This window comes from Hippocampus bargibanti, linkage group LG11 (assembly GCF_051943395.1).
Source record: "Hippocampus bargibanti isolate YZ-2025 linkage group LG11, ASM5194339v1, whole genome shotgun sequence".
In the NCBI taxonomy this organism is placed as follows: domain Eukaryota; kingdom Metazoa; phylum Chordata; class Actinopteri; order Syngnathiformes; family Syngnathidae; genus Hippocampus; species Hippocampus bargibanti.
The window spans coordinates 418,883-446,485 of NC_142744.1; the positions used below are offsets into that span (position 1 = coordinate 418,883).

Consider the following 27,603-nt stretch of genomic DNA (forward strand, 5'->3'; position numbering starts at 1 on the left):
TGAAAAAACGTTTGGATTCATCTGTCCAATGGATCAAGTCGGAGGCCGGCTTGCGCTTGTTCCTCATGACGCCGGGTGTCAAAGTCAAGGCCCGGGGGCCCTTGTGTGTCCTACCTACCTGGCCAATCAAGAGGATTTTCCCAACCCAAATGTCAAATATGTGTATAGATCTATTAGCTAGCCAGCTAGTTTTGTATTTATTTGAGTTACTTCCGGGTTGAGTCAACGCTGGCGCTGCTCACCCACCCAAAAACTGATCCAGTGACTGTAAAGTGACCTTGAGAGTTTTGAAAGGCGCTGAGAAATCAAATGGATTCTTATTATTATGAATTGTTTTCTGATATCGTCTCAGTTCATTTTGAAAGAAGACAATCAGGTTTCCTACCACAAAATTTGGATTTATGAATGGCAAGAAAAACTCGTCAATTAATTATAAAATAGTTAAAGATCAACCATTGATAACAGTCACTGTTTTTGACTCGTGACAGGTTTGGCGGCTTGTGCAGGGGTCAAAGGTGGCGGCCACCTTTGACCCCAGCAGTCTCTTCCGAAGAAGAGCGCCCCGGCGCTGTCCTAGGTGCTGAAGGAACGCAGCGCCGCGCTGCTGTCCTTGGTGCTGAAGGAACCGCCCGCCCTCCCCCCTTCTCTGTTGTGACGTGGGGCTTCCCTCCCTTCTCCCTCCCTCCCTCCCTTTGGTGGCGACCCGGAGGTTTCCCGCCGCAGCCCGTCTCCAGAGACGCTTTGGAGGCGCAATGGGGAACTTTGGCCCCCGTGGATCGGCACGCTGTTGAAAAGCGGAGAGCTTTCGGGCGTCTGCTCTGGTGGGACCACCGCAGGCGGCACACTTGCGCTCGGAGGCTCGCTCGGCAAAATCCACACAGGTCAGATCCTAGCATTTTCACAACGCCGCTTTTCAAATCTTTCCTCTCAAACCATTTTGGGGGGAGCTTGGGGATCTATTTGGTGATTCCGGAAAGCCAAATGTTTTTGAACGACCTATTAGTTTTTTTTTTTCCCCATTTGAGGCACTCGCGTACATAATCTGGAGATTAGCCGCAGTTGGCCTAATCTCCTGCCGGTGAATTAGGAAAGGAACAAACGCCTGAAATGGCGGCTTCGTCATTCAAACTTGGATAAATGATTGACCAAAATAGTTTGCCTTGCACGCACTGGCCTTGTCGACATTTTGGCCGCGCTTCCTTCTCAAGAAAATCTACAGACGCCACTTTTTCATTTCAACTGAAAGTTAAACTGGAATAGCTCACAAACTTAATTGGTTCCCAGAAAGTGCGTGTAAGGCCCAAAGGTCGTCTGCCAAGCGTTGAATTTCCCAAAGGAAACCATTCCAATGACAATCATCCGTTCCCAGGTCCCCATAAAACATCATTTTTGACTCAATAAGCCGTAAAACGACACAAAATAGACCTTATTTTTTGTATAATAAATGTGCGATGGGATTTTAATTAAAGAAATAAACTGTACAGTGATACCTCAAGTTCCCAGAAAGTGCATTTACGGCAAAAGCTGTGTCTTCCAAACATTAATTTCCCATAGGAAACCATTAAAAATGAGAATAATCCGTTCCCAGGTCCCCATAAAGGTTCTGCTAAATAAGCTTTAAAACTACACAAGCTATTGTGTTGTAACTAAAGAAATAAAGTGTACCGTATAATAAAGTAATTTATTTATTGACCTTTGTGATGGTCGTTGATGGCTTGATGGAATGGAGTGGGAGGGAGAGTCACATTCCATAAGGACTGTCGGAAGGAGGGAGGGTTAGCCTATCTTTCATCGGCGCACACGGCCAGCGACGGACTTGGCTTCCTTTGTAACGAAAGTCCGGTTCGGCATTTTTCTTTTCCAAAAAAGGCCGCTCTCATCAGCATTTGATAACACTTGATGAGGAATGTCGCCTTCTTCTTCCACCATCTTGACTGCCAGCCAGTGAGATCGCTCCATAATGATCGCAAAGAACTGCAATTCTATTGAATGAATGTAACAATAAATTTAAAAAAATACATAGAAATTCAATTCAATGTTAATAACTTTGCTGCTTGTTAGATTTTTGGGTGCATTTAAGTGCACTTCTAAGCCACTATTTTCATTTAATATCAACAAACTGTGTCATCATAATTGCGTAAAGTAGGGGGGGGGGCATTCTATATGTCAATTAAAGAGGAAGTTGGAAAAAGGAACATTTTGGCAGGTTGGTGACTATCTGGCTGGCTATCTAGCTATCTATCTATTGGATAGCTATTAGCTAGATAGCTAGCTTTCTGACTATCTGGCTAGATATCTAGCTGTCTGGCTAGCTATCTATTAGCTCACTATTAGTTAGCTAACTAGCTTTCTATCTATTTGAGTTATTCCGGGTTGAGTGAATCCTGGCCCGTGTGGCTGCCGCTGCTCACCCACACAAAAAAACTTATCCTGTGAATGTAAAGTGACCTTGACAGTTTTGAAAGGCACTTAGAAATGACGTGGATTTTTTTTTTTTTTTTTTCAAATTTTTCTGTTCCAAATTGAGCCTGTGGATCATCACGGGGGGCCACAAAAGTGAAATTGTGAGAAAAACAGTGACGTTTGGACTCGTTTCAACTTGATTGATAGTTGAAAGGCAGAGTGTAGACCGCAAGGTTAAAATATCCCATCAATCAGGCTCCACAAATAACCCGCACAAGCCATCTGTACAGTTTGAAGAGAACACACAAGCAAGGGAAGCAGCTATCAATGAAGTTTCGAGTGTGTCTGCCTGCATCTGTTGCAATCTCACAACTTCCAAGATGGACAAGCCAGAGCTTCTTGATGCAAGAAGCTCTCCATTCCATCAAGCCATCAACGACCATCACAAAGGTCAATCAAACCACTAGATTATACAGTACACTTTATTTCTTTCAAATAAGGTCTGTTTTGTGAGTTTCGGGGCTTCTTTAGTTGAAAAAGATGTTTTATGGGGACCCGGGAACGGATTATTTTCACTTGAATGGTTTCCGATGGGAAATGAATGTTTGAAAAGACACACTTTTGGCTTTACGCACACTTCCTGGGAAGCAATGAAGTTTGGCGAGCCGAGGTATCACTGTAGTCAGTATGAAAGCTGGAATGGAAATGAGGATGACGGCCATTGGCCAAATGTTTTGGGACGGGGGCGACTGGCTCCAGCTTTGAAAAGTGAGGGCGGTGTCCCCTACGAGGGAAGATAGACAGACTATAATTACCTCGCGCAGACGAGGGCTAATGCCCCCGCGAGGATTTGCGCTAGCGTCTTAGACAAATCAGATGAAGGTCCCGCCCGCCGTCAAAGGACATCCGACGGCGCTTGCGAAGCTAACTTCCCTTTTGCCCCGCTCGCAGGCATGGACGGACGCCAAAGTCGGCGTCAGTGAAAAGCCCCGGGCGGGCGCGGCCCACCTCCTCCTCCTCCTCCTCCTCCGCCAGCGAGCGAGCGAGCGAGCGAGCGCCAGCATGGCGGACAAAGCGCCGTACGGGCGGCCGGCGGCGGCGCCGCTGCTGCCCCCGGAACCCATCGACATCATCCGCGTCAAGGCCCGCTCCCGGAAGGTCCGGCTCAACGTGGGAGGCCTGACCCACGAGGTCCTGTGGCGTACCCTGGACCGCCTCCCCAGGACCCGCCTGGGGCGCCTGCGGGACTGCAACACCCACGAGTCGCTGCTGGAGCTGTGCGACGACTACGGGCTCTCCGACAACGAGTACTTCTTCGACCGCCACCCCGTGGCCTTCTCCTCCATCCTCAACTTCTACCGGACCGGCAAGCTGCACATGATGGAGGAGATGTGCGCCCTGTCCTTCGGCCAGGAGCTGGACTACTGGGGCATCGACGAGATCTACCTGGAATCCTGCTGCCAGGCCCGCTACCACCAGAAGAAAGAGCAGATGAACGAGGAGCTGAGGCGGGAGGCCGAGACGCTGAGGGAAAAGGAAGGCGAGCGGCAGGAGGAGGAGCTGGGCTGCTGCCCCGACCAGCGCCGGAAGCTGTGGGACCTGCTGGAGAAACCCAGCTCCTCGGCGGCGGCCAAGGTAAGGTCCCTTTGAAGCGCCCGCGCTAGCTCGCTCGCTCGCCGCCGTTACCATCGAACGCCGCTCGCGCCGGCCGCTTCATTTGCAAATGGACGGCGAACGGCGGGTGAGCTTCTTAGGCCGCTGCCCGTGTGGCACGCAGCTCCCCGCCAATCAAAGAGCCTCCTCCGAGCGGCAAAGGCTGCAGCTGATTACGTCTCAACGCGAGCAGGCACTTTCAAACGGACAAAGCTGCATACGGACTGCGGAACGTGGAGCAGCTAACCATAGACGGACGGACAAAGAGAGTAGAAAGCACCAGGGGGGACAAGTACGGGTGAGGTTGAAAGATGGGCACTGAGGGGTCTTCCCGAATGTTCAGTCAGAGGTCATTCTGGAGAAACGGAAAAGGCTCCACCCCCTCTCAGCCTCCGTTTAGTTTTTGGTACTTGCTCAGCAGAGGCACACCGCTGTCGGGGCCGGATGAGGATGGATTTTTTGAAAACAAACAATAGAGAACTCAAAAATGTAGAAGGAACCAGCGAATGGATGCCAGAGGAGCAGTTACAGTATGTGCTCCCTCTTACGAGCAGCGGCAGCATTCTGGACCGGCTGGAGATGCCTTATGGAGGATCGTGTGACTCCAAGGCCATTCCAGTCATCCAGCCAAAATTTGACAAAGGCATCAACGGTGAAAGAACAACAGAAGCGATTGGTTTCAAGTCACCGTCCGGTCGAAGAAAGACCCGAGTTTGAGACTGTTGACTTCAGATAAGGAGCCAGGGGGCCCCAAGTCTACGGGATGGGACGGACATGGGCCACTGGGACCAAACGCTATCACTTCTGTCTTCTTTTCATGGAAGTTGAAGAGGTTTTGTGCCATCCTGGTTTTGATTTCCTCCAGGCACGATACTAGTGGCCTTCGTGACAAAGTGTCTGCCCGTGGAGAGAATAGAGCATGTTTCCTTAGGATGGAACCCAACGGGAGCAGGTCGAGCGCGAACAGCAGAGCCCCCAAAAATGGAGCCCTGCGGAACACCGCAGGACAAATAGGTCTCAGTCGTACAGGAGTGGTCCATCCATCGATGAGAAGGTTTTCTTCAGCCGTCATCTGTACAAAAGTGAAGGTTTGGCCTCCTATCCAAGAGGCTTCGTCAGCGAACTAAAGTCTGACTGGTCGTATCGGCCCCATTTATATCTCCCTAATGTCCGCAGGACAAAGTACGTGACTCGGAGCAGATATAGCAACCGGTACGAACGACAAAGTTTTGACTCCGTTGGCCAATTGTAAGTTGACCAAGAATGCCGACGTCTTCTCTTGGCATTTGGCCGCTTTCAAAGTCGCCGTCAAGTGGGACGGCCTTGATGACCTGCCCCTTTGCTGTCACGTCAGAGGACACGGGGGCCTCCAAGTCGGCCGAGGGAGCCGACAAATATGTCCACCCAAGCGCTCGATACCATAGCTTTGCTTTTTGAGTCCCTGTGTTTTGGACATCAGGGTTTTCTTTGCGGTCAGAGGCGTCCCGTGTTTGATTCTTCGGGTCGGCGGGGGAACAAATGAGTAACGGCTCGTCACGGCTCGTCACGGCTCGTCACGGCTCGTCACGGGTCTCTATCCTCGCTATAGATAGCGAGGCAATCCTATTAGAATTATCCCAAAACGGCCCGCGCCGCCACGGCGGCGGCGGCGGCTTATGGCGCCTCACCCGCCGCCTGTCCTAGGGGCGTTCCCACGAGGCGGCCCATCCCGATCTGGGGCCCGCCAACGGAAAGGGCAGAGCGAAGCTAACGTCCGTCCGTCCGTCCGTCCCTGTCTTGCAGATCCTGGCGATGATCTCCATCCTCTTCATCGTCGTCTCCACCATTTCCTTGTCCCTCAACACCTTGCCCGAGCTGCAGATGGTGGACGAGTTTGGCCAGTTCAACGACAACCCCAGCCTGGCCCACGTGGAGGCGGCGTGCATCGCCTGGTTCACGGCGGAGTACCTGCTGCGCCTGCTGTCGGCCCCCAACCGCTGGAACTTCCTGAAAGCGCCGCTCAACATCATCGACTTGCTGGCCATCCTGCCTTACTACGTGACCCTCTGCCTGACCGAGTCCGACAAGAACGTCATGCAGTTCCAGAACGTGCGGCGCGTGGTGCAGATCTTCCGCATCATGCGGATTCTGCGGATCCTGAAGTTGGCCCGCCACTCCACGGGCCTGCAGTCGCTGGGCTTCACCCTGCGCAGAAGCTACAACGAATTAGGCCTGCTCATCCTCTTCCTGGCCATGGGCATCATGATCTTTTCCAGCCTGGTCTTCTTCGCCGAGAAAGACGAGGACTCCACCAAGTTCACCAGCATCCCCGCCTCCTTCTGGTGGGCCACCATCACCATGACCACCGTGGGCTACGGCGACATCTACCCGCAAACCCTGCTGGGCAAGATCGTGGGCGGGCTCTGCTGCATCGCCGGCGTGCTGGTCATCGCCCTGCCCATCCCCATCATCGTCAACAACTTCTCCGAGTTCTACCGCGAGCAGAAGAGGCAGGAGAAGGCCATCAAGAGGAGGGAGGCCCTGGAGCGCGCCAAGCGCAGCGGCAGCATCGTTTCCGTCGGTCCCAAAGGGGCTTTTGCGCGCAACATGGAGCTCACCGACGTGCTGGTGGAAAAGAGGGAGGAGCCCAAGCGCCCGGCCGACAACCACTCGTCGCCCGGCAAACGCGACCCCCGAGGCCCGGCCGCTTACCGGCAGGTGGCGACAGCCGGCTCGCCCGACTCCCGCCACCTGGACAAAGTCGTCCGGGAGGAGCTGGAGATGAACGCGTTGGCGCCCGCCCGCGCCACGGGAAGAAGGTCGCCGAGCGCCCGACCGCTGTGCCCGCCCCCTCCTTTGGATCTGAGTCGCATCGGCGCCGCCGAGTTGCCGTCCGGTCCTCGGGCCCATCCCATCGGGCGCCAAAAGACCGTAGACTCCCGGGACGATGCGCTGGCGGCGGGGACGGCCCCGGAGAGCGCCGCAACAGGTTCGGTGAGCCCCCCCGCCGAGGCCGACCTCCTCAACTGTTGCCAGGAGACGCTCGCGCCGGTCGGGGGGGCCGGGAAGGCGCCGTCGCCGGCTGGCGACCAGCGAGAAAACCACATTTCGCGTGGCGGTCTGCCCCCCTCCCGCGAAATGAGCATGTGAGCCCGCGGCCTCCCGAATACGAGCGTCCGCTCGCTCCTTGGATGCGGCGCAAACAATTGGAGTGGATTGGAGTTGCCTTTGTTAGTCTCGCACTGGAGAAATGGACATTTCACAGCAGCAAAGTGATGAAAGGAATCAAAGTAGAAAAACAAAATAGATGAACTGCTGGAAAGGCAGCCACTCGTGCGGCGCCGTCTTGAAGGACGTCTTGCACACCGTTTTGTTTGTTGACTCTCCCTTTTTGTGGGATTTGCTGTTTGTTCGCATCCCGCAGACAATTTGAGAGGAGCAACAACTTCATCGACTCAATCGTCCCCGAAAGTGACGCTGCCGAAGGAGTTGTTTGACTCAACCTGAGTCGCAGGTCACAAAGAGTCACAAAGAGTCGGAAAGAGTCGTAAAGAGTCGTAAAGAGTCCAAAGGAATGGAGGGGCCATTTTTGCCCACCACAGTTGGTGCACTTGTGCATGCACCTCCCCAATTTGGTCTCTATGAGACTCGCGCATGCTTTTGACCGCTCTTTGTTGCACAGGCAGGCCCCTTTTGAGAGCCGTCGACAATTGTAGCCAGTGACGTCACGTGCCGGAATCCATCCCAGGTGCTCAGCGAGGCCGCAGCACGTGACGGTCGGATAACTTTGGCCTTTTGTGGCCGTTTTAGTGCAAAGGATGACGTGACGCCGCCTTCAAATCCAGTGAAGGCTTTTGATGTGTGGAGGGCCGCCGTGTCGTTACCGCGACGACGGTGGAAGCGGTGGCGAAATGGACACGTGTGACTTGATTTTGTGGGCCACGCTGAATGCTACAGCGAGCCAAATCCGGCCCCCGAGCCTCGAGTTTGACACCCGACACTTTGAGAGAAAATCTAGTTTGAGCGACACCAAGTGTGTCCGCAGACCCAAAACAGTTGAGAGGGTGGACCGTGACTTTTTTTTCCTGTTTTTTTTTCTAGTTTTCTATAAGGCAATGGCGCCGAATGTTCTCGTTGACATTGAGATCTACTTAAACATGGGTGCCTTTTCATAAATAGACAATTTATGAGAAGGTGGAAGACGGAAAAAACAAATGCTGGATTACACTCAATTTTTGGCCAACAGATAATAACAATAATCATAATAGATTTCATCTATAAGCGCCTCTCAAAACTCTTAAGGACACTTTCCAGTCACAGGATACAGCTATCTAGCTAACAGAAAGTACCTCAAATAGATAGAAAGCTAGCTAGCTAAGAGATAGCCAATAGATACTTCCTGTTAGCTATATAGCGGTATAGCTATCTATTGGATATCTCTAGCTAGCTTTCTATCTATTTGAGTTACTTCCTGTTAGCTATATGGCTGTTTCGCCATCTCGCTATTTCTTAGCTAGCTAGCTTTCTATCTACAGTATTTGATTTGATGGCGCATGTGGATTCCGCTGCTCACCCAAAGAAAAAAACGATCCTGTGACTGTAAAGTGACCTTGAGAGTTTTGAAAGACGCTTAGAAATGAAATGGATTATTATTATTATTATTATCATAAATCACACGAATAACTAATGAGCCCTAACAACGACGCAAGCCCATTTGCCACTTGGTCGCCAATTTTTTTGTTTTGTTTTGTTTTGTTTTTGTGAGGTTCTTCTTCATCATCATCATCATCATCATCATGGATCTAGTGGAAGCAAATTGTGACAATTAGCCAGCTGTCAAAATCAACCGCTACCTAGCGAATAGTGTCTTTTCATTCATTTCTTGAGACATGCAAAATAAAGAAATAAAATGTGTGGGCATGACCCAATACTTCCTGGTGTGTTATGCGGTTCATTTTTACTCCGTGTGAGCCCAACCCAGCAGGACTCCAAAACCGAGCCATGTACGTCTTTACTTTGTTGCACTTGCGATGAGTAAATGCTGTGCGTTAAAAGTTGTTTCTAATCAAATCAATGTTTCTAATACATATTTACACATGAAACTGTTGTGGTGAAGAGAGAGATTTGTATTTATTTTCTAGCTAGCTAGCTTTCTATCTATATGATTACTTCCGGGTTGAGTGAATGCTGGTGTGTGTGGCTGCCGCTGCTCACCCAAAGAAAAACCGATTCTGTGACTGTAAAGTGACCTTGAGAGTTTTGAAAGGCGCTTAGAAATACATGTATTATTATTATTATTATTTCATAATTGTCGACTTCAAAAGGCTAACTCTCTAGCTGGCTATCTATTAGTTATTTATTAGCGAGCTAATCTTGCTATCGAGCTGGCTATCTAGCTGGTTACCTTGCTACATATTTATTTAATATCTATTTGCTAACTAGCTATCTATTTGCTATCTATTAGCCAAGTATCTAGCTATCTACCTATTATCTATTAGCTAGCTAATCTCGCTACCTACCTATCTAGCTGGCTACCTTGCTACATATCTATTTGCTAACTAGCATTCTAGCTGGCTACCTAACTAGCTATCTATTTGCTATCTACTAGCTATCCATCTAGCTAGTGCTCTATTAGTTATCTATTAGCCAGCTGGCTAACTATCTATTTGAGTTATACCAGGTTGCGTATACACAGGCTGGCGCATGTGGCTGCCGCTGCTCACCCACGGGAAAAACTTATCCTGTGATTGTCAAGTGACCTCGAGGGTTTTGAAAGGCGCTTAGAAATCGAATGTATTATTATTATTATGTTCATAATAGTCGACTTCAAATGGCACTGCGTCACGCTTTGATGATGCCACAGCGACTGCGAGTAGCTCCCCCTGGCGGCGCCTTTGTGTTGCTGCCGCTGCTGCTCGTTGACGTCATTCAGTTTCTCGTTTCAGTTCCCCCCCCGGCGAGGTCTTGCACCTTGCTTGGTCCCGAACCCCGGCGAGTCTCTCCGCTCCGCCGAATCCGAGGTAGGCGCCTTCGTTTTTGCGGAAGACGTCGCCATTGATTAGCTTGCTAGCTAGCGTTCCGCGACACGAGAGCTCGCGGCCGAATAAATAAATAAATACCTGAAGGATGCTCGCTCGCTCGCTCGCTCGTCCCTCCAAATGGATCCGCAATGGCGTCTCTTGTTTGAGCTTTTTTTCGAAGCGAATGTTCTCCTCGTTCGATTCGGATGCAGATTGAAAATCCACGCAATCCAATTGAAACGCTAAAACAAACAAAATCAAGGCAAAACGGAAAGAACGCGTTGGCTTCGGGAAAAGTAGCCAAACAAATCAAATGAATGAACACCACAAATCAGACAGTCAAGATAACTCACGAATAGAAATACAAAACGATTGAATTTGCAGTTACAAAACGATGTTATTCTCCAAATTGGCCACAAGGCATTCTGTATTCAAATGTTCCATTTCAAATGGTCTTATATATATATATATATATATATATATATATATATATATATATATATATATATATATATATATATATATATATATAAAAAGGGAGCCACTTTGGCATCAGTGCCCAAATGGCAATTTGTGCGCCCTTGAGATTGAAGACATCTCGATCAAGACGACTCTTTCAACAATAACAGTGACTTGGGATGATTCTTGTTTTTTTGTTTGTTTGTTTTTGCAAGCGAGTGACCTTTTGACCCCGCTTTGCTTTGTGCGTGTGGATGGTCCGCGGGCAGGACCCGTAGGACCGATGCCCTCGCTGTCGGAGCAGCTGCAGGAGGCTCGCAGTCAGGCCGAAGTGTGCCTGCACTCGGGCGGCAGAGTGGCGGAAGTGCGCGTCGGTGCCACGCTGATGGCCCAGCTTCCTTTACCGCCTTGCTCCAAGTACCGGCACGTCGCCGCCGAAAGCGTGCTGATCCAAAACAGCCGAGGCAGCAACAGAAAAGAGGTCAGCCACCTTTACCACGTCTTCTGACGCCATCCCACATAGCTATCTATTCGCTAGGTATTAGCTATCTATTTGCTAGCTATTAGCTATCGATTCACTAGCTAGCTAGCTTGCTATCTCGGTCAGGCCTCGTTGACGTTGCGGATGGGAGATGGACTCTTGCGGACTCGTCCTTTCTCTTTGCTTCTCTCAGACTCTTGCGTCACTGCAGCGCTTATCCACCGCGCTGAACATTTTGGAGAAGTACGGCTGCAATCTGACCAATCCCAACCGACCAAAGTACTGGAGAACCGTCAAGCACAACAATCCCGTCTTCAGGGCCACCGTCGATGCTATCCAGGTAGCGCGGGGGTCAGGGGGAGGGCAACGTGGTTGGCAAAGGGGGCCAAATTTGCCCCCAGTTGGTCCCGGTCAGCCTTTGCCAGTCCGGTCCGGTCTGGTCTTCTTCCAGGGCGGAAGGGCGGTGCTTTGTCTCTACGGTTACTCCAATCAGCAGGCGGACGGCTTGAGCTTCCCGGACGATGTCGCCGATCCCGACGTTGGCAAAGTGGCAGCCGTCACGCTGGAGGTGATGAGCCTCCGGATGGAGCTGGAAATGCTCATCGAGGTGGGACGCCGTTTCCCCGCTGGATCGGATTAGCCTCGATTCGTCTCGCCGTGATCGAATTGCCATTTCATGGCGCGAAAGTGATGAAAGGAAGAAGTCGAAAAAAACAAATAGGAACGCCTCGGCTAACGAACTTTGCGGCTTACGAACGTTAAATTCCGAGAATGCAATCTTGGCATACAAACTATTTTTCGGGATACACACGGAGCGCCACAATGAGTGATGTGTCGTTCGTGAACGAGCCCGTTCTCCAAACAAGGAAATGGGAGCTTAAAGCCGCACGCGATTGGTCAAGAACGGAGCAGTGAGGGTGGGGAGGTCAAACATTAAATAGATAGGCAGACGACAGAGACACAGTGAGAAAATGGATAGAAAACACAGTGAAATTTGGACTCCTTTCAACTTCAAAGGCACAGTGTAGAGCGTAAGGTTAAAATATCCCATCAATCAGGCTCCACAAATAACAAGCCATCTGTACAATTTGAAGAGAACATACAAGCAAGGGAGCCAGCGATTCATGAAGTTTCTAGTGTGTCTGCCTTGCTGTTGCAATCTCACAACTTCCAAGATGGACAACCCAGAGCTCCATGAGACACTTGATGCTAAAAGCTAGCAACCCAGCTAAACAGAACACAATTGATGAGGAATTAGTTGAAGTTATCGCAGAGGAAGCACGGCAACTTGACTCGGATATCGTCAAGAGGCAACCTGGAAGTTGTCATTCAAGGCTAGCCACAGATGGTTCGAGAACTTGAAGCGTCGTACAGGGATTCATAGTGGCATTCGTCATGGGGAGACAGCCAGCTCTAACGATGAAGCTGCTAAAGCTTACAAGGAATCATTCCTCAAGATGGTGGACGAAGAAGGCTACATTCCTCAACAAGTTTTTAATGCTGATGAAAGCGGACACTCCGTTCCATCAAGCCATCAACAACCATCACAAAGATCAATAAAACAACTTTATTATACAATACCGTTTATTTCTCTCAATAAAATACAATAGCACATTGATTATACATAAAAGAAGGTCTATTTTGTGTCGTTTTAAGGCTTATTTGGGAGAAAATGATGTTTTATGGGGACCCGGGAACGGATTATTCTCATTTTAATGGTTTCCTATGGGAAATAAATTTTTAGGATACACACTTTTCGCCTTCCACACACTTTCTGTTGGTAAGCCAAGGTATCCCTGTACATCTTTTTTGTATCCCAGGAGACTCATCCTCATCCGGAATTCTACGAGAGAATCATTCCTGCCCTGCGACACAAGGTCAGCAGCAGCCGCGACGGACGTGGCCCGCCCAACCGCCATTTGGGCGAAATAGGTGATGGCAAAGAGCCGCCCCCTTTTTCTAGGACGTGGGCCTGAACACGGACGCGGCGGGCAGCCGTTGGTCTTTGGGCCGCCATCAACGTCAGTCCGAGTCGGTCGCCTTCCCGGTGGGCCGCGGCTCCCCGACGGAGGGCGGCCGCGCTCGCCCGAGTCTCGAGCCCCTTCCGGGATTTTTGCCCACGGTGGACCAACACACGGGTGAGCAAATAACAAGAAGAAGAATACATTGCAAAACTGAAAACTGAGCAGCGGCAGCCACACGTGCCGGCGGTCACTCAACCCACAAGTAACTCATATAGATAGAAAGTTAGCTAGCTAGCTAGCTAACTTATAGATAGCAAATATATAGCTAGCTAGATAGCCAGCTAATAGATAGCAAATAAATAGCTAGCTAGGTAGCCAGCTAAATCGCTAGCTAGATAGCTCAAGTGAGCAACATAATGTAAAAAGTAATGAAGAGGAAAAAAGAACTAAAAATAAAGTCAAGCGAAAAAAAACTCTCAGCGCCTTTCAAAACTCTCAAGGTGACTTTAATAGATATTCAAATAGATAGAAAGATAGCTAATACATAGCCAGCTAGACAGTTAGCTAACTAGCTCGATAGCTATATTGCTAATAAGTAGCCAGCTACATCGCTAGGCAGCTAGCTAATAGATAGCCAGCCAGGTAGCTTTATATCAAGCGATATGGATGTATTGCATTGTATTTTGGACATCCGCCCTCATTTCAAGCTCATATAACTCCAGACTCATATCATTTAGGAATTAACTCTTTTTTGCCGATGAAAGAAGTGAGTGTAAGGTTTGTAACGTTGCATTAAATGTTAATGTCGTCCTAAAAGTCACAATTGTGTGGGTCCTGGAATTGGAGCAACAATGACAAAAACCCTGGCGCTGGAGAAGACACATTTTTGCACGTGCTCTGGCACTGCTTGTTTGCGATGCCTTGCAGAAAAGTGCCCCCCCCCGTGCGGGACGGGCCTCCAAAGCATGTGCTGCCGATGTGACGGAGCGTACGGTTCCTTTGCCGAAAGGGCCCGGCGCCCCGCCGCCGGGGGTCAAAGGTGAGACTTCATCTTGAGTGTGATGTCACGGTTGGACCTCGGAAGCTCAACCAGCTTCTGCTTTCAGTCCTTCCGGCGGGATTTGCCCCCACTGCCCAAACGTCCACCGGCGCCAGGGTTGCCAGCGCCTCGGCCCGGAGCCGCTCGCCTCGGAATCTCCGCCAGTCGCCGCCGCCAACGCCAACGCCAACGCAGGTCTGTTGCATTCATGGCTGCCTCCGTCCATCCGGGTGATTCATTTCATTTCATCGATGGATTTTGTTCTTATAATAATAATAATAATATAGTCTATTTTAAGCGCCTTTCACAGCTCTCAAGGACACTTTACAGTGTCCACAGTCAAGCATCGGTACTATGATCAATAAAATACAATTCTAAATAGAAACAATATACTTCTGCGAGAGGCAGCAGAAAGCAAGCGTGCAAGCTAATGAGCGGTGTTCAGGCTAGCTAGCTAGCGGTCACCTTGACTTTTATTGCGATCGTTTGGATGGATTTTTACCAATCATGAGGAAGAGAAAACATATTCATATTCATGGTGAGTGTTATCACAAAGTTATTTGCAATAATACATTCCACAGGCTTACAAACTCTTCGGTTTACGAACATTAAATTCACGAGAATTTAATGTTGGCATACAAACTATTTTCCGGGATACACACGGAGCGCCACAATGAGTGACGCGTCGTTCGCGAACCAGCCTGTTCTCCTAACAACAAAATGGCAGCCGATTATTTTTTTTGTCCTCTATTCCCCGCCCCCAGTCTTTGGTTAAAACCACACGTGATTGGTCAAGAACGCAGCTGTAAGTGGGGGGGGGGGGGTACCAAAACACAGAGCTGCAAATAAAAATAGATAGAGAGCGAGTGAGAAAATGGAAAGAAAACACTGTAAAATTTGGCCTCGTTTCACTTTATTGATAGTTCAAAGGCAGTGTCGACTGCAAGGTTAAAATCAATCAGGCTCCACAAATAACCCGCACAAGCTGTACAATTGATACAAATGGCTATCAGCCCAGCTAAACAGAACACAATTGATGAGGAACTCGGTAAACTTATCTTGTGACTGTAAAGTGAAATTTGAAAGGCGCTTAGAAATGAAATGTATTCTTCTTCTTATTATTGACCAAAAGAGATCGTCTCACGTCAATCCGCTTCAATTCCAAGCTGCGGCCTCCAAAGCGCTTGCGACTTTTTTTTGGGCTGTTTTTTGGGGCTCTTAGAGTGGGCGTGCAAGAGCTGCACTATGGTCAACGCGGCCGGCAGCATTTTGTGCCAAGCGTGCGAACGGCCCCGTTTGGCCACGAGGCCGCCGCTTCCGCCGCCGCACCCGCCCGTCACGCCGCCCAGGCCGCCGGCGCCGGTGCTGGGCATGCCCGGGGACCCCGACAGCCAGGTGAGTCGCTCATCGGGCCCCCTCGGCGACGCCATTTTCCCACATCTTTGGTCTTTATCTAGCTGGCTATCTATTTGCTGTCTATTAGCTCTCTAACTAACTAGCCGGCTAGCTAGCTATCTATTTATTATTTGGTGTCCAGTGGGTGTGCCAGCTGTGCACGTACGTCAACTACTCGCCGGCCAGCGCGTGCGAGATGTGCGACCTGGGCCGGCCGGAGCCGGCCCCCCTGCCCTCCAAGCTCCGCCCCCCCTCGCCGGTCCGCCGGGTCCCCGCCCTGCCGGTCCGAGGCAAGGGGTCCGCGACGCCGCCCGACGCCGACTCCCGCAGGCAGCGGCGGATGAAGGAGGACGGCCTGAAAGTCATCCGGCTGATCCGAGCAAGTGGCGCCGCTCGCCCGAACCGCCCGGCCGGCGTTTGACCGTCCGGTTTTTCTCGCCAGGACGGCGAGAAGAACGGCCTCGGCCCGGAGGAGGTGCTGGCCTGCGCCGGGGTGGCCAAAGACGCCGGCGTCCCGCCCTGCAAATGGTTCAAGTCGGAGCTGCCTCGCCGATTGGACCGGATCAGCTCCATGTCGGCGTCGCTGGCGAGGCGGAACCGGGAGGGCGACCCGAGGGGCGACCGGGATCCCGATTCGGCCGACGTGCGACTTTCCAGAGCCGAAGCCAAGCGGGCCTGGCTGGCGGCGGGCGGCGATTCCCAAATGGCCGCCGAGCGAGCCCTGCGAGAGCGCCTAGCCAAAGTGAGCGCCGCCGTCAGCCGGCGACCGAGACGGTGCCCGGCGCCGACGGCCATCTTTGCCCCGCCCCCTCCAGGTCAAGACGCTGCGTTGTCACGGCTTTGGCGACGAGGCCCGTTGTCATGAGGTTTTGAGGCAGAGCGGGGGGGAGCTGGGCCGAGCGCTGGTGCTTCTGCAGCGCCCCCTCCTGCAAGCCTTTCACCAACGCATCTGGCGCGACCTGCCCGAGCCGCCGCTGGACGTGCGCCATCCCGACAAGCAGGTGAGCTCAAAGGCCAACCTCGCCGGCTACGCGTCCTACCATTTTGGCCAGCCAGCATGTCACACACTTGCACAGCAATCTACTGCGTGACTGCACTCAATACGGTGCAAATACCATCTCGCAAAGTACTCGGTAGTACCGTACACTTACGGTTGCTTTTTATTCATCCTTTTTGAAGCGTTACTGTGCTCCTTTTGTCACCTTGTGGGGGACTTATTGGATTGGATTGGGCTTTATTAAGGGGGGATTGTCGCTAGCTATCTATTAGCTATCTACTAGCTGGCTAGCTAGCGTTCTATCTGTGTATTTAATAGTGACCTTCAGTGTATTAACTAACTATCTAGCGAACTAGCTAGCTATGGCCTTTATCTAGCTGGCTATCTAGCTAACTATCTATTTGCTGTCTAGCTTAGTTTTGAAAGTCGCTTAGAAATGAAATGTATTCTTATTCTTATTCCCGCTTTTGTCCATCCTGGGCCTTCAGCGAATCTGCCGGAGGCTGCTGGCGGTGTACGACCTCCCCAGCTGGGGGCGCTGCGAGCTGGCGCTGTCTCTCCTGGGGGAGCGCAACGCCCCCTACTGCCTGGAGGATGTCCTGCAGGCCGTTCGGGAGTCTCACGACAGGGATTTCATCAAGAGAGTCCTGGCCAAGGAATGTCCCATCTGCCTTTGCGTCTTCCCGCACAGCAAGGTGGCGCCGCCTCCCCCGTCTTGGTCGGGGGGGATGCTGACTTCGGACTCTTTTTCAGATGCAGTCGCTGACGTCGTGCCAGTGCTCCGTGTGCCGCGGTTGTTTCCGGCAGCACTTCACCATCGCCGTCAGGGACAAGCACATCCGAGACATGGTGTGTCCCGTCTGCCGCGAGCCCGACATCAACGACCCCGAGGACCTCAACAGCTACTTCTCCACGCTGGACATCCAGGTAGGCCCAAGAGCGGCCAAAGGGCGGCCAAAGGGCGGCCAAGTCACAAATAATAATAATAATCATCATCATCATCATTTCATTTCATTTCTAAGCGCCTTTCAAAACTCTCATGGACACTTTAACAGTCACGGGATAATGTACGTTTACGTTTTGTACCTTATAACGCTCGGGAAAGTACGGAAGCACGAAGCAGGCTTCTGATTGGCTGCCGTGCCGAGTACGCAAATTGCCAAATGAACCGAAATTCCGAAATTTCCAAAATCAGAATAATTTATTCCAATGACGGAAAAGTTGCACGCCCCGGGCTTCCGGGCAGACGTTATTTCAGACACTGCTTATACAAAGCCAGCGGGAAGACCCAGACGTCAACTTGGTTGGGTCAAACCAATCCGCTGAGTTGCTCGCCTACAAACATTTCCGGCTCTTTTGCTGCGATCGCAATCTGACAGGTTGACGTCAACGTGTCTTTCAGCTGCGAGAATGTCTGGAAGCCGAAGTGTACGAGCTGTTCCACAAGAAGCTGACGGAGCAGGCCCTCATCAAGGACCCCAAATTCCTGTGGTGTTGCCATGTCAGTCCCCTGAGGCGTCACGAGACCCTCGACGTCTCGGCTGACCGCAACCTCTTCTCGCACCCTATTTTTCACCTCCCCCTTTCCAGTGTTCGTACGGCTTCATCTACGACGGAGACCAGCTGAAGGTCACCTGTTTCCAGTGTCGCAACAGTTTTTGCGCTCAGTGCAAAAAGGCCGTGAGTATCAAATAGCAACTTGCGAAAATTGGGGGGAAGGGGGGTCATTCCGTCACTGGTGTACACTTCCTAATAGAGCCTATAGATGGCAGCACTTGGTACACACAGTGTACAATCTCTTCATTCTACACACGCCTGTAGAATAATAATAATACATTTGATTTCTAAGCGCCTTTCAAAACTTTCAAGGTTACTTTACAGTCACGGGATCAGTTTTTTGTGGGTGAGCAGTGGAAGCCACATGCGCCAGCGTTCACTCAACCAGGAAGTAACTCAAATCGATAGGAAGCTAGCTAGCCAATAGATAGCTAATAGCTAGCCAGTGAAATAGTCAGTCAGTCACCTAGATAACTAATAGATAGCAACTAGCTAGCTAGCTCGATAGCCAGCTACATAGCCCTAACACGGACAAAAGGTACAGTGCCTTGCAAAAGTGAGGACTGATGAGAATTTGTCATTTTTGTGTGTTTGTGCAGTGGGAATCTCAGCATGCCGGTTTATCCTGTGAGCAGTTCCAGTCCTGGAAGAGGGAAAACGATCCCGAGTATCAAAAACAGGGCCTGGCTGGCTACTTGCGAGACAACGGCATTAGTACGCGTCACCCTCGAATGGCAAATAAGTGCAGTGATATCTCATCTTACGAATGCTTTAGCGAACAAACTTTTTGCCTTACGAACGTTACATTAGCGAGAATATAATCTTGGCATACAAACTATTTTTTGGGGAAACGCACGGAGAGCCGCAATGAGTGATGTGTCGTTTACGCACGAGCCCGTTCTCCTAACAACAAAATGGCAGCCGACTGGTTTTGTCCTCTATTCCCCGCCCCCAGTCTTCGGTTAAAGCCGCACGTGATTGGTCAAGATCCGTGGTAGGGAGGGGACACACGCAACAGTGAGCCGGGGGGGGGGGGGGGGGGGGTACAGAAACAGAAACACATACACACACACACGAAAGGGAGACGACAGAGCTTGAAACAAATAAACAAAAGTGAAATGATGAGAAAATGGATAGAAAACAGAGTGAAATTTGGACTCGTTTCAACTGTATTGATAGTTGAAAGGCCGAGTCTAGACCGCAAGGTTAAAATAGCCCATCAATCAGGCTCCACAAATTTCCCGCACAAGCCATCTGTACAATCTGAAGAGAACATACAAGCAATGGAAGCAGCTATCAATGAAGTTTCTAGTGTGTTTGCCTGCATCTGTTGCAATCTCCCAACTTCTAAGATGGACAAGCCAGAGCTCCTTGATGCAAGAAGCTCTCCATTCCATCAAGCCATCAACGACCATCATAAAGCGCTTATAAATGAAATGTATTATTATTATTATCATACCAAAGGTCAATCAAACGACTTTATTATACGGTACAGTTTATTTTTTTAATTACAATACCGTAGCACATTTATTATACATAAAATAAGCTATATTGTGTGTAGTTTTAAGGCTTATTTAGTTGAGATGGATGTTTTATGGGGACCTGGGAACGGATTATTCTCATTTTAATGGTTCTCTATGGGGGATTGATGTTTGGAATACACACTTTTGGCTTTCCACACACTTTGTGTGAATTAAGTTGGTAAGCCAAGGTATGACTGTATTTTGTAAGGTTAAAGAGCCCCGTGGTCCCCGTCCGTCTTTGTCCCATTTTGTCTTTCAGCCTGTCCCAACTGTGGCTTCCAGTATGCGCTGTCCAAAGGGGGCTGCATGCACTTCTGCTGCTCTCAATGCCGCTACCAGTTCTGCAGCGGGTGCAACAACCCCTTCCATACGGTACGTTGGCGACGGCCGCGACCCGCTACTTTTGACTCCGGAGCCTCATCGTCCCCTTTTGTCCTGCCAAGACCTGCGCGGTGGAGGAGTGTAGCGTTTCGGGTCTGCACGCTCACCACCCCCGGGACTGCCTGTTCTATTTGCGAGACTGGGAACCTTCCAGACTGCAGGCCTTATTGGAGGTCAGCCCCCATTTTCAAGCACAAACGCCATCGGCGGCTAAAAGACCCTTTTGGTCCTGCCAAGGCTTTGTTTTGGTTTTGGTTTTGGTTTTGTGTGCGCACCTTCTACATGACTAAAGGCTGATTTGTGTGCGGGATTTCCCTTCCCACTCTTGTTTATTTTAGAAGAATGACGTTGGCTACAATAGCGAGCCCCCTCCTGGAACGCAGACGGGTGAGTGAGCCACCAAATCCGTCCCAGAAGATATTTTCAAGAGGCGCTGCACAACCAGGAGGCCACCCTTGCAATCCGCAAAGGCCTCCTTCTTCATCTTCTGCTCCTTCTTCTTCTTCTCATCCTGATTCTTCTTCTAATTCTTCTTCTCCTTCTCATCTTCCTCGTTCTTCATCTTCTCCTTCACCTCCTTCTTCATCTTCTTCTTCTCTTGAAGGTCTTTGTGGAGTCATCGAGCAGAAGGACGATGGAGGCCAGCAAGCCGACTCGGCTTGTGGAGCGCAGACCCAAACGGGGCACGCTGGACTCTGCGAGTACGACACCCTCTCCCTTTTGTTGTTGTTGTTGTTGTTGTTTTTGAAAGGGTTCCCCTCCTGCAGGAAGCATTACCGCGAGTACCTGGTCAGCTTGATCAACAGCAACTCCATCGACCCGGCCCGCCTGTACACCCCCAACGAACTGCTGCTGGCCTGCAGGAGGTACAAGGTGGAGGACGCCGGCGGGGACGCCGAGGACCCCTTGGACCACCACGGAAGGCTGCTCCAGGTGAGCGCCATTCCCCTCCCCCCCCCGCCCGTCATCAAGCGTCAATGCGTTTCCTCGTTCATCCGCAGAAACTCCTGGATGAAGTGCCGCTGGGTGACAAGGTCCCGCGCAAGAAATAAGCGCCGCCCAACCAGACCCAAAACAGAACCCGACACATTTCTTGAGGTCCGATCAAACCAGGCAAATTGTTGATTTTGGAAGAGATGAAAAGAGTTTGCTTACATTACATCCGGCAGTGGAGAAATTGGCATTTCACAGCAGCAAAGATATGAAAGGAAAGAAAGAAGTAGAAAACAAAATACAATTGTTCCAATATGTCTTGCATTTTATATTGTTGGGATCTCTGCAGACTGGATCTTGCAAAGGGGGGGGGCAGATTTGCTGTTGACATACGTTCTCTACATAACAGGAAACTCATGCCAAAATGTTAGTGGACACCAGGGAAGACAACTCTGAAAAGTTGCCTGCCTCGTTTTTCACAAATTGAAACAAAATAAGACGACTAATCGCAAAAAAAAAACAATAGTTGCAAAGTATTAAAGATTGTTTTTATTAAGGATCTACCTAGCACTTCTTAGCACCTTTCAGAACTCTCAAGGTCACTTTACAGTCACAGGATACATGTTTTTTTTTTCTGTGGTTGAGCAGCGGCAGCCACACGCGCCAGCGTTCACTCAACCCGGAAGTAACTCAAATAGATAGAAAGCTAGCTAGCATGCCAATAGCTAGCCAGCCAGATAGCTATTGTACGGTATTACAGAAAAGACAAAGAGAATAAGCTTAGCACAATATGTTTAATAATAATAAGTTTCATTTCTAAGCGCCTTTTAAAACTCAAGGTCACTTTACAGTCACAGAATCACATTTTCTGTGGGTGAGCAGCGGCAGCCAGATACGCCAGCGTTCACTCAACCAGGAAGTAACTCAAATAGATAGAAATCTAGCTAGCTAGCTCACTAATAGATAGCTAAGATTGTTGACATTGATGGTGCCCGATCCCTTTTTATGTAGATGGAGGTGCCCACAGTCACTATCTTTGGCTTAGCTAGCTAGCTAATAGATAGCTACCCAGCTAATAGATAGCAAATAGATAGCTAGCGAGAGACGTAGATAAATAGCTGGATAGCTACTTCAACAAAAGTCAAAAGAAGAAAAAAACTAAATAACAAATCATATGACAACACGGATGCAACGTCAGAATGGAGGAACCGAGTCAAGCCGAAGTTCCACGAGGCCCTCCCGAAGACAGACGAGGTCAAAGATGGCAGCGGGAGACGGACGCCATCTTCTTTCGACAAAACGAGCGTTTCCAAGCCGCCGCTCGCCAAACGCTTGCCGTTAACGCGCTCGCTGAGGCAACGAGGCGCGTACACGAAGCCCCTGTGCTTCCATCGCCATGGTTACTGCTTTCCCAGCGGGTGTTTTTCATCATTTTATTCGGTAACAAAGCCTCAGGAACCGGAAGGGGGTAGGGGGATGATGTCATCCTTTCCGGCGACCGCCATTGAAGAGGCTGCTGCGCGCACCTTGGTCCTCCTCGTCGGCCTCGCAGGGTTCGTCTGCTTATCGGGGCAACCCGCCCAAGCGCCACTTGGGCACAAATCGCCAGCTGAGAGCCCCTAAAAAAGCCCCCGAAGATGAGCGACGAACCGAGGACCGTTTCCGCCTTTTTTTAAGTCCTTTTCTTCCCGACGATGACCCGCCGCCGGCAGTGTCGCGCGGCTGCCCGGCGAGGAGGAGGACCGAAGAGGAGGACTCGCGCGCAAGGGTGTCGACGGTGAGAGGAGGTGGTCGGAAAAGACCCGCTGGTGTTTCGAGGAGCTCGCCGTCATGGCGGCCAAATCCGACGGGGTCCCGAAGATGAACAAGAGCGACGTGGCCTTCACGCCCCTGCGGAACTCTGAGTTCTCGGGCTCGGCCCGGCGCGACTCGGCGGGCGACGGCGACCTGGTCAACGGGGAGTCTCTCGGCGGAGGCGCCCGGTCGGCGCGCCCCGGCCCGGGCGAGGAGCGGCCGCGGCGGCGGCCCAAGTACTCGCCGTGGGACTGCCTGTGGATGGTGGCGGCGGTGGCCGTGTACGCGGCCGACGTGGGCACCGACGTGTGGCTCTCGGTGGACTACTACCTCCGGCGGGACTACTGGTGGTTCGGCCTGACCCTCTTCTTCGTCGTGCTGGGCTCCTTCTCGGTGCAGCTTTTTAGCTTCCGCTGGTTCGTTCACGACTTCGGCGCGGACGACGCGGCGGAAGCCTCGCGGGCGGACGCCGGTAAGCTGCTGAGCGGCTCGGCCTCGCAAGGCGACGTGAGCGGCCGGCAACCCCCCGGGGCCCCGCAGCGGCGGGCGGCCGCGCCGACTCGGACGCGCTCGGCCTCCTACTCGGCCTGGATGTGGTTCTCGCAGTCCCTCGTCCACATCTTCCAGCTGGGACAGATCTGGAGGTAGGTCGGTGCCGCGCCGACGGGCTCGCTTTGCGTTCTCGCCGCTCGGCGAGGGGCTGCCGCCGTTGCCCCCTCGACGCCGCCACGTCGCGGCCCTTCCGCTTTTGGCTCAATCGCACCTCGTCGAGCACCTTTCGGCGGCGACCAAACGTTTGAGAACCGCCAAATGCGGCCCGCGGTGGCGTCTATCCATTTCTATCTATTTGACTTACTTCCAGGTTTAGTGATCGCTGCCGCCGCTACTCACCTGCAGAAGAACGTATCCTGTGATTGTAAAGTGACCTGGAGAGTTTTGAAAGGCGCTTAGAAATCAAATGTGTTATTAATTATTATTATTAGCTATCTATTAGCTATATAGCTATCTAGCTAGCTATCTAACTTATCCCGTGACTGTAAATTACATTTATTATTATTATTATTTGGCCCCCGGGCCAGACTTTGCACACGTCTGCGCTGAATTGACAAGCTGCGGCTTTGATAGCCCCGCGACGGCGCTTTCCGGTTCCTTCTTTTTTTTTCCCCTCCCGAGAAGGTCCAGCGACGCAGCCGTCCGCTCCGTAAGGATGTGGGCCGCGCGCTAAAAATGACGGCGTGGATGACTTTGGGATGTTTTCCGTTGGCAGGTACCTCCACACCATCTATTTGGGCGTCCGGAGTCGCCGCTCGGCGAGGCGGAGCGCTGGCGTTACCGCTGGAGGATGATCTACCAGTTTGCCGACGTTAGCATGCTGCATCTGCTGGCGACCTTCCTGGAGAGCGCGCCGCAGTTGGTGCTGCAACTCTGCATCGTCATCCAGACGCACAAACTTCAGGCGCCGCAAGGTAAGGCCGCTCCGGAGCGCCGGCGGGGTCGTCATACCCGTCATGCCCTTTGCGCGGCAGGTATGACGGCGGCGGCCTCGCTGGTGTCGCTGGCCTGGGCGCTGGCCTCCTACCAGAAGGCCCTGCGAGAGTCTCGGGAGGACAAGAGGCCGGTGGCCTACCTGGCGGCCGTCGTCCAGTTCTGCTGGCACTTCTTCACCATCGCCGCCAGGGTGGTGACCTTTGCCCTCTTTGCCTCGGTCTTCCAACTCTACTTTGGCGTCTTCGTGGTGCTGCACTGGTGCGTCATGACCTTCTGGATCGTCCACTGCGAGACGGACTTTTGCGTCAGCAAGTGGGAAGAAATCGTCTTTGACATGGTGGTGGGCGTCATCTACATCTTTTCCTGGTTCAACGTGAAGGAGGGGCGCACCAGGTGAGGAAACCGCGGGGGCGGGGCCTTCCGTCCGCCGGACCCCGAGCGAGCGCTGCTTCCTCACCAGCCCGTCTTGCCGCGCAGGTGTCGCCTTTTCATCTACTACCTGGTGATCCTGCTGGAGAATACGGCGCTCGGCGCCTTGTGGTACGTCTACCGCTCGCCGCAGGCCACCGACGCCTTCGCCGTGCCGGCGCTCTGCGTTATCTTCAGCAGTTTCTTCACGGGCGTGGTTTTCCTGCTCATGTACTACGCCTTTTTCCACCCCAACGGCCCACGCTTCGGACGCTCGGCAAGCTGCCAGCGCCTGGACGCGGACGCCCGCTTCTCGGCGCCGCCTTCCGAGGGCGGGACCAATTCCCTGCGCTCGGACCGGGGAGCCGCCTCCGCCGGCGCCACCTTGGAGCGCGACGCGGCAAAATCGGCCGAACGCGACGGCTGCGCGCCGGTATTCCAGGTGCGGCCCGCCGCGCCACCGGCGCCGTCGTCTCGGACGCCCCGCCTCGAGGAGACGGTGGTCCGGATCGATCTGTGCCGAAACCGCTACCCGGCGTGGGAGCGCCACGTCCTCGACCGCGGCATACGCAAGGCGCTGTTAGCTATCGACCGCTCGCCGACGCCCCCGCGGCTGCAGTATAAAGACGACGCCCTGGTGCAAGAGAGGTTGGAGTACGAAACTACCTTATAGTGTTGCCAAAGCAGCCGGAACGAGCCAAACCGACGTTGGGCCAAACCGACGGGCCAAACCGACGTTGGGCCAAACCGACGTTGGGCCAAACCGACGTTGGGCCAAACCGACGTTGGGCCACCCCATCTACTCCTTGCCCCTCCCTTCCTCTCCGCGGGCTCTGCCGACGCGATGGGAGTGCTTGTTTGACCCGGGCTCGTCGGGGAACCTGTTCCCGTGAGGACCGTTTGTGAAAACGTCAAAAGAAGCGCAGGCGCGCGGCCGCTCCATCCCACGTGGCTTGGGATGAGGTCACCGAATCAAAGTCACCGGATGTTTCCGCCATCTCCCCCAAAGTCGCACTTTGGGATCCAAACTTCCTGTCCAAGCGGAGGCAAAAGTCCTGTTAGAGAGTTGGGATGCGTGTCTGTTCCTGTTCCCGTTGCCAAAGCGTCGCCTTTGCAAATGGCTGCAAAGCGCCCAACGCAGACAGTCCAGCCGGCCCTGGGGCCAAACGTGGCCCTTTGCTCAGTAACGTTGCCATTTTTTCCTCGGCAATCGCTGGCGGAGAAAAAGGCCAGAACGATTACGCAACAGACAAGCCCCCGTTTACTCTTTCCAACTCAAGCGTTGCCATGAAAAAAAATGAGGCGTCACCCTGGCAGCCCAAGAACAGCCCCCTTCCACGTCGCAGTACGGTGATACCCTGGTTTACGAACCCCTTGGCTGACGAACTTTTCGGTTTATGAACGTTACATTTATGAACATTTTACCTTGGCATACAAACTATTTTTCGGGATACACACGGAGCGCCACAATGAGTCGATGTGTCGTTCGCAAATGAGCCCGTTCTAACAAGAAAATGGCAGCCGACTTGTTTTTGTCCTCTATTCCCCGCCTCCAGTCTTCGGTTAAAGCCACGTGATTAGTCAAGAATGCAGCTGTGAGGGGGGAGGGGTTAAACATTAAAGAGAGAGCTTTTTGCACCAAGTGCACAGATGCACACTATCAACCCAGTTAAACAGAACACAATTGATGAGGAACTCAGTAACATGATTGCCGAGAAAGCACCTGCAAGGGATCATTCCTCAAGATGGCGAAAGAGGAAGGCTATGTTCCTCAAGTGTTTCATGCTGATGAAAGGGGCCACTCCATTCCATCAAGCCATCAACGACCATCACAAAGGTCAATAAAACCCCTTTGTTATACAGTACAGTTTATTTCTTTAATTACAGTCCTTATGGAATGTGACTCTCCTTCCAAACAGCAATTCCCTCCCTCCTCCCACGCCATTCCATCAAGCCATCAACGACCATCACAAATGTAAATAAAATGACTTTATTATACAGTGGAGTGTATTTCTTTTATTAAAATACAATAGCACATTTATTATACATAAAATAAGGTCTATTTTGTGTAGTTTTACGGCTTATTTAGTAGAAAATCATGTTTTATGGGGACCTGGAAACGAAATATTCTCATTTCAATGGTTTCCTATGATAAATTAATGTTTGGCAGATGAACGTTTGGCCTTACACACACTTTCTGGGAACCAATTAAGTTTGTAAGCTGAGGTATCACTGTACTTTAGAGAATATGTCTGGTCTATGTGGTGTATCCCCCCCCCCCCCCCCCCCCCAAAAAAAAAAAAAAAAAGATTTATGTTTCAGGAAAAAAAAGTTGTTGCATTATGTGTGCAAAGTGCTAAAATGTGGGGCAAAATCAAATGTGTTTAATGGATGACGAATAAGTGAAAAAAAATGTTTTTTTTTTTCTTCCAGGGGGCCTTTGGGTGTTGATTTCAATCCCGTGCGACGCAAACTACCAAAATTCATTGAATAAAGTACACTGTGGTCATGTCGGGGGGGTCCTTTGGATTTCAAAACTCTCCCGCTATTCTGCATTCCTCGTTTCACACTTTTGTTAGAATTCATCACATTTAAAGGACAACCGACGCCTCCGGGCAAGTTGTGTCCATAATTTGTCAAATGACTTCTACTGAGCGTATTTGACAAAGATTCCGCCGCATAGAGCCATATTTGACCTTTTAAGACTCGCGCTGAATATTCCGGAAGTCTTGTTTTTGAGTTGTTGACGAGTCCTGACGTCACGGAAGGAACGACCCTGACCGAGAACTGTAGCAGTCCTTTGATCACGTCAATGCATTTTGCGGTACTTTCTTTGGTCTGAAAACTTCGTGTTGATGGCGAAATTAGAAAGAAAACACATAAATAACGCTATTGTGAATTCTTGTGTGTTGTGACAAAAATGTTGAGCCAATTTCCACACGGAGCTTTGTCGCCATCTTCTGCCTGTTTTGGGTGCGATATTTCTCTCCGCCCCACTATTGCCTCAAAATGACACGGAATAAATTCTTGAATCGATTGCAAACATTGATGCTTTCCTCTTCAGAACTATTTGAATCATATTCATAACTGGATGAGTTACAAGAAAGCATCTTTTACGAATCTGAAGCC

General features: G+C 51.3%; 3 protein-coding genes across 3 annotated transcripts; all 3 read left to right on the plus strand.

Moving 5' to 3' along the window:
* Nucleotides 1-47: 47 nt before the first annotated feature.
* On the plus strand, nt 48-8,965 carry LOC148890981 (potassium voltage-gated channel subfamily B member 2-like). Its single transcript, XM_089009209.1, has 3 exons — nt 48-881; nt 3,355-4,038; nt 5,839-8,965. The coding sequence occupies exons 2-3, from the start codon at nt 3,466-3,468 to the stop codon at nt 7,183-7,185; spliced, it is 1,920 nt and encodes a 639-aa protein (XP_088865335.1). The 5' UTR covers nt 48-881; nt 3,355-3,465; the 3' UTR covers nt 7,186-8,965.
* Nucleotides 8,966-10,751: 1,786 nt separating this feature from the next.
* LOC148890982 (E3 ubiquitin-protein ligase RNF31-like) lies at nt 10,752-21,332 on the plus strand. The gene is made up of 22 exons (XM_089009208.1): nt 10,752-10,995; nt 11,189-11,335; nt 11,447-11,602; nt 12,816-12,872; nt 12,959-13,133; nt 13,887-13,998; nt 14,066-14,193; nt 15,221-15,393; nt 15,536-15,772; nt 15,836-16,135; nt 16,209-16,394; nt 16,879-17,085; nt 17,144-17,317; nt 17,793-17,891; nt 17,981-18,070; nt 18,547-18,661; nt 19,730-19,842; nt 19,914-20,024; nt 20,190-20,238; nt 20,456-20,552; nt 20,619-20,784; nt 20,853-21,332. The coding sequence occupies exons 1-22, from the start codon at nt 10,798-10,800 to the stop codon at nt 20,901-20,903; spliced, it is 3,141 nt and encodes a 1,046-aa protein (XP_088865334.1). The 5' UTR covers nt 10,752-10,797; the 3' UTR covers nt 20,904-21,332.
* Nucleotides 21,333-21,853: 521 nt separating this feature from the next.
* Nucleotides 21,854-26,987, plus strand: xkr4 (XK related 4). The gene is given in 5 exon segments (XM_089009210.1): nt 21,854-23,222; nt 23,846-23,883; nt 23,886-24,044; nt 24,105-24,459; nt 24,544-26,987. Coding segments are annotated over 5 exon segments (1,764 nt in total). The 5' UTR covers nt 21,854-22,614; the 3' UTR covers nt 25,148-26,987.
* Nucleotides 26,988-27,603: the final 616 nt, after the last annotated feature.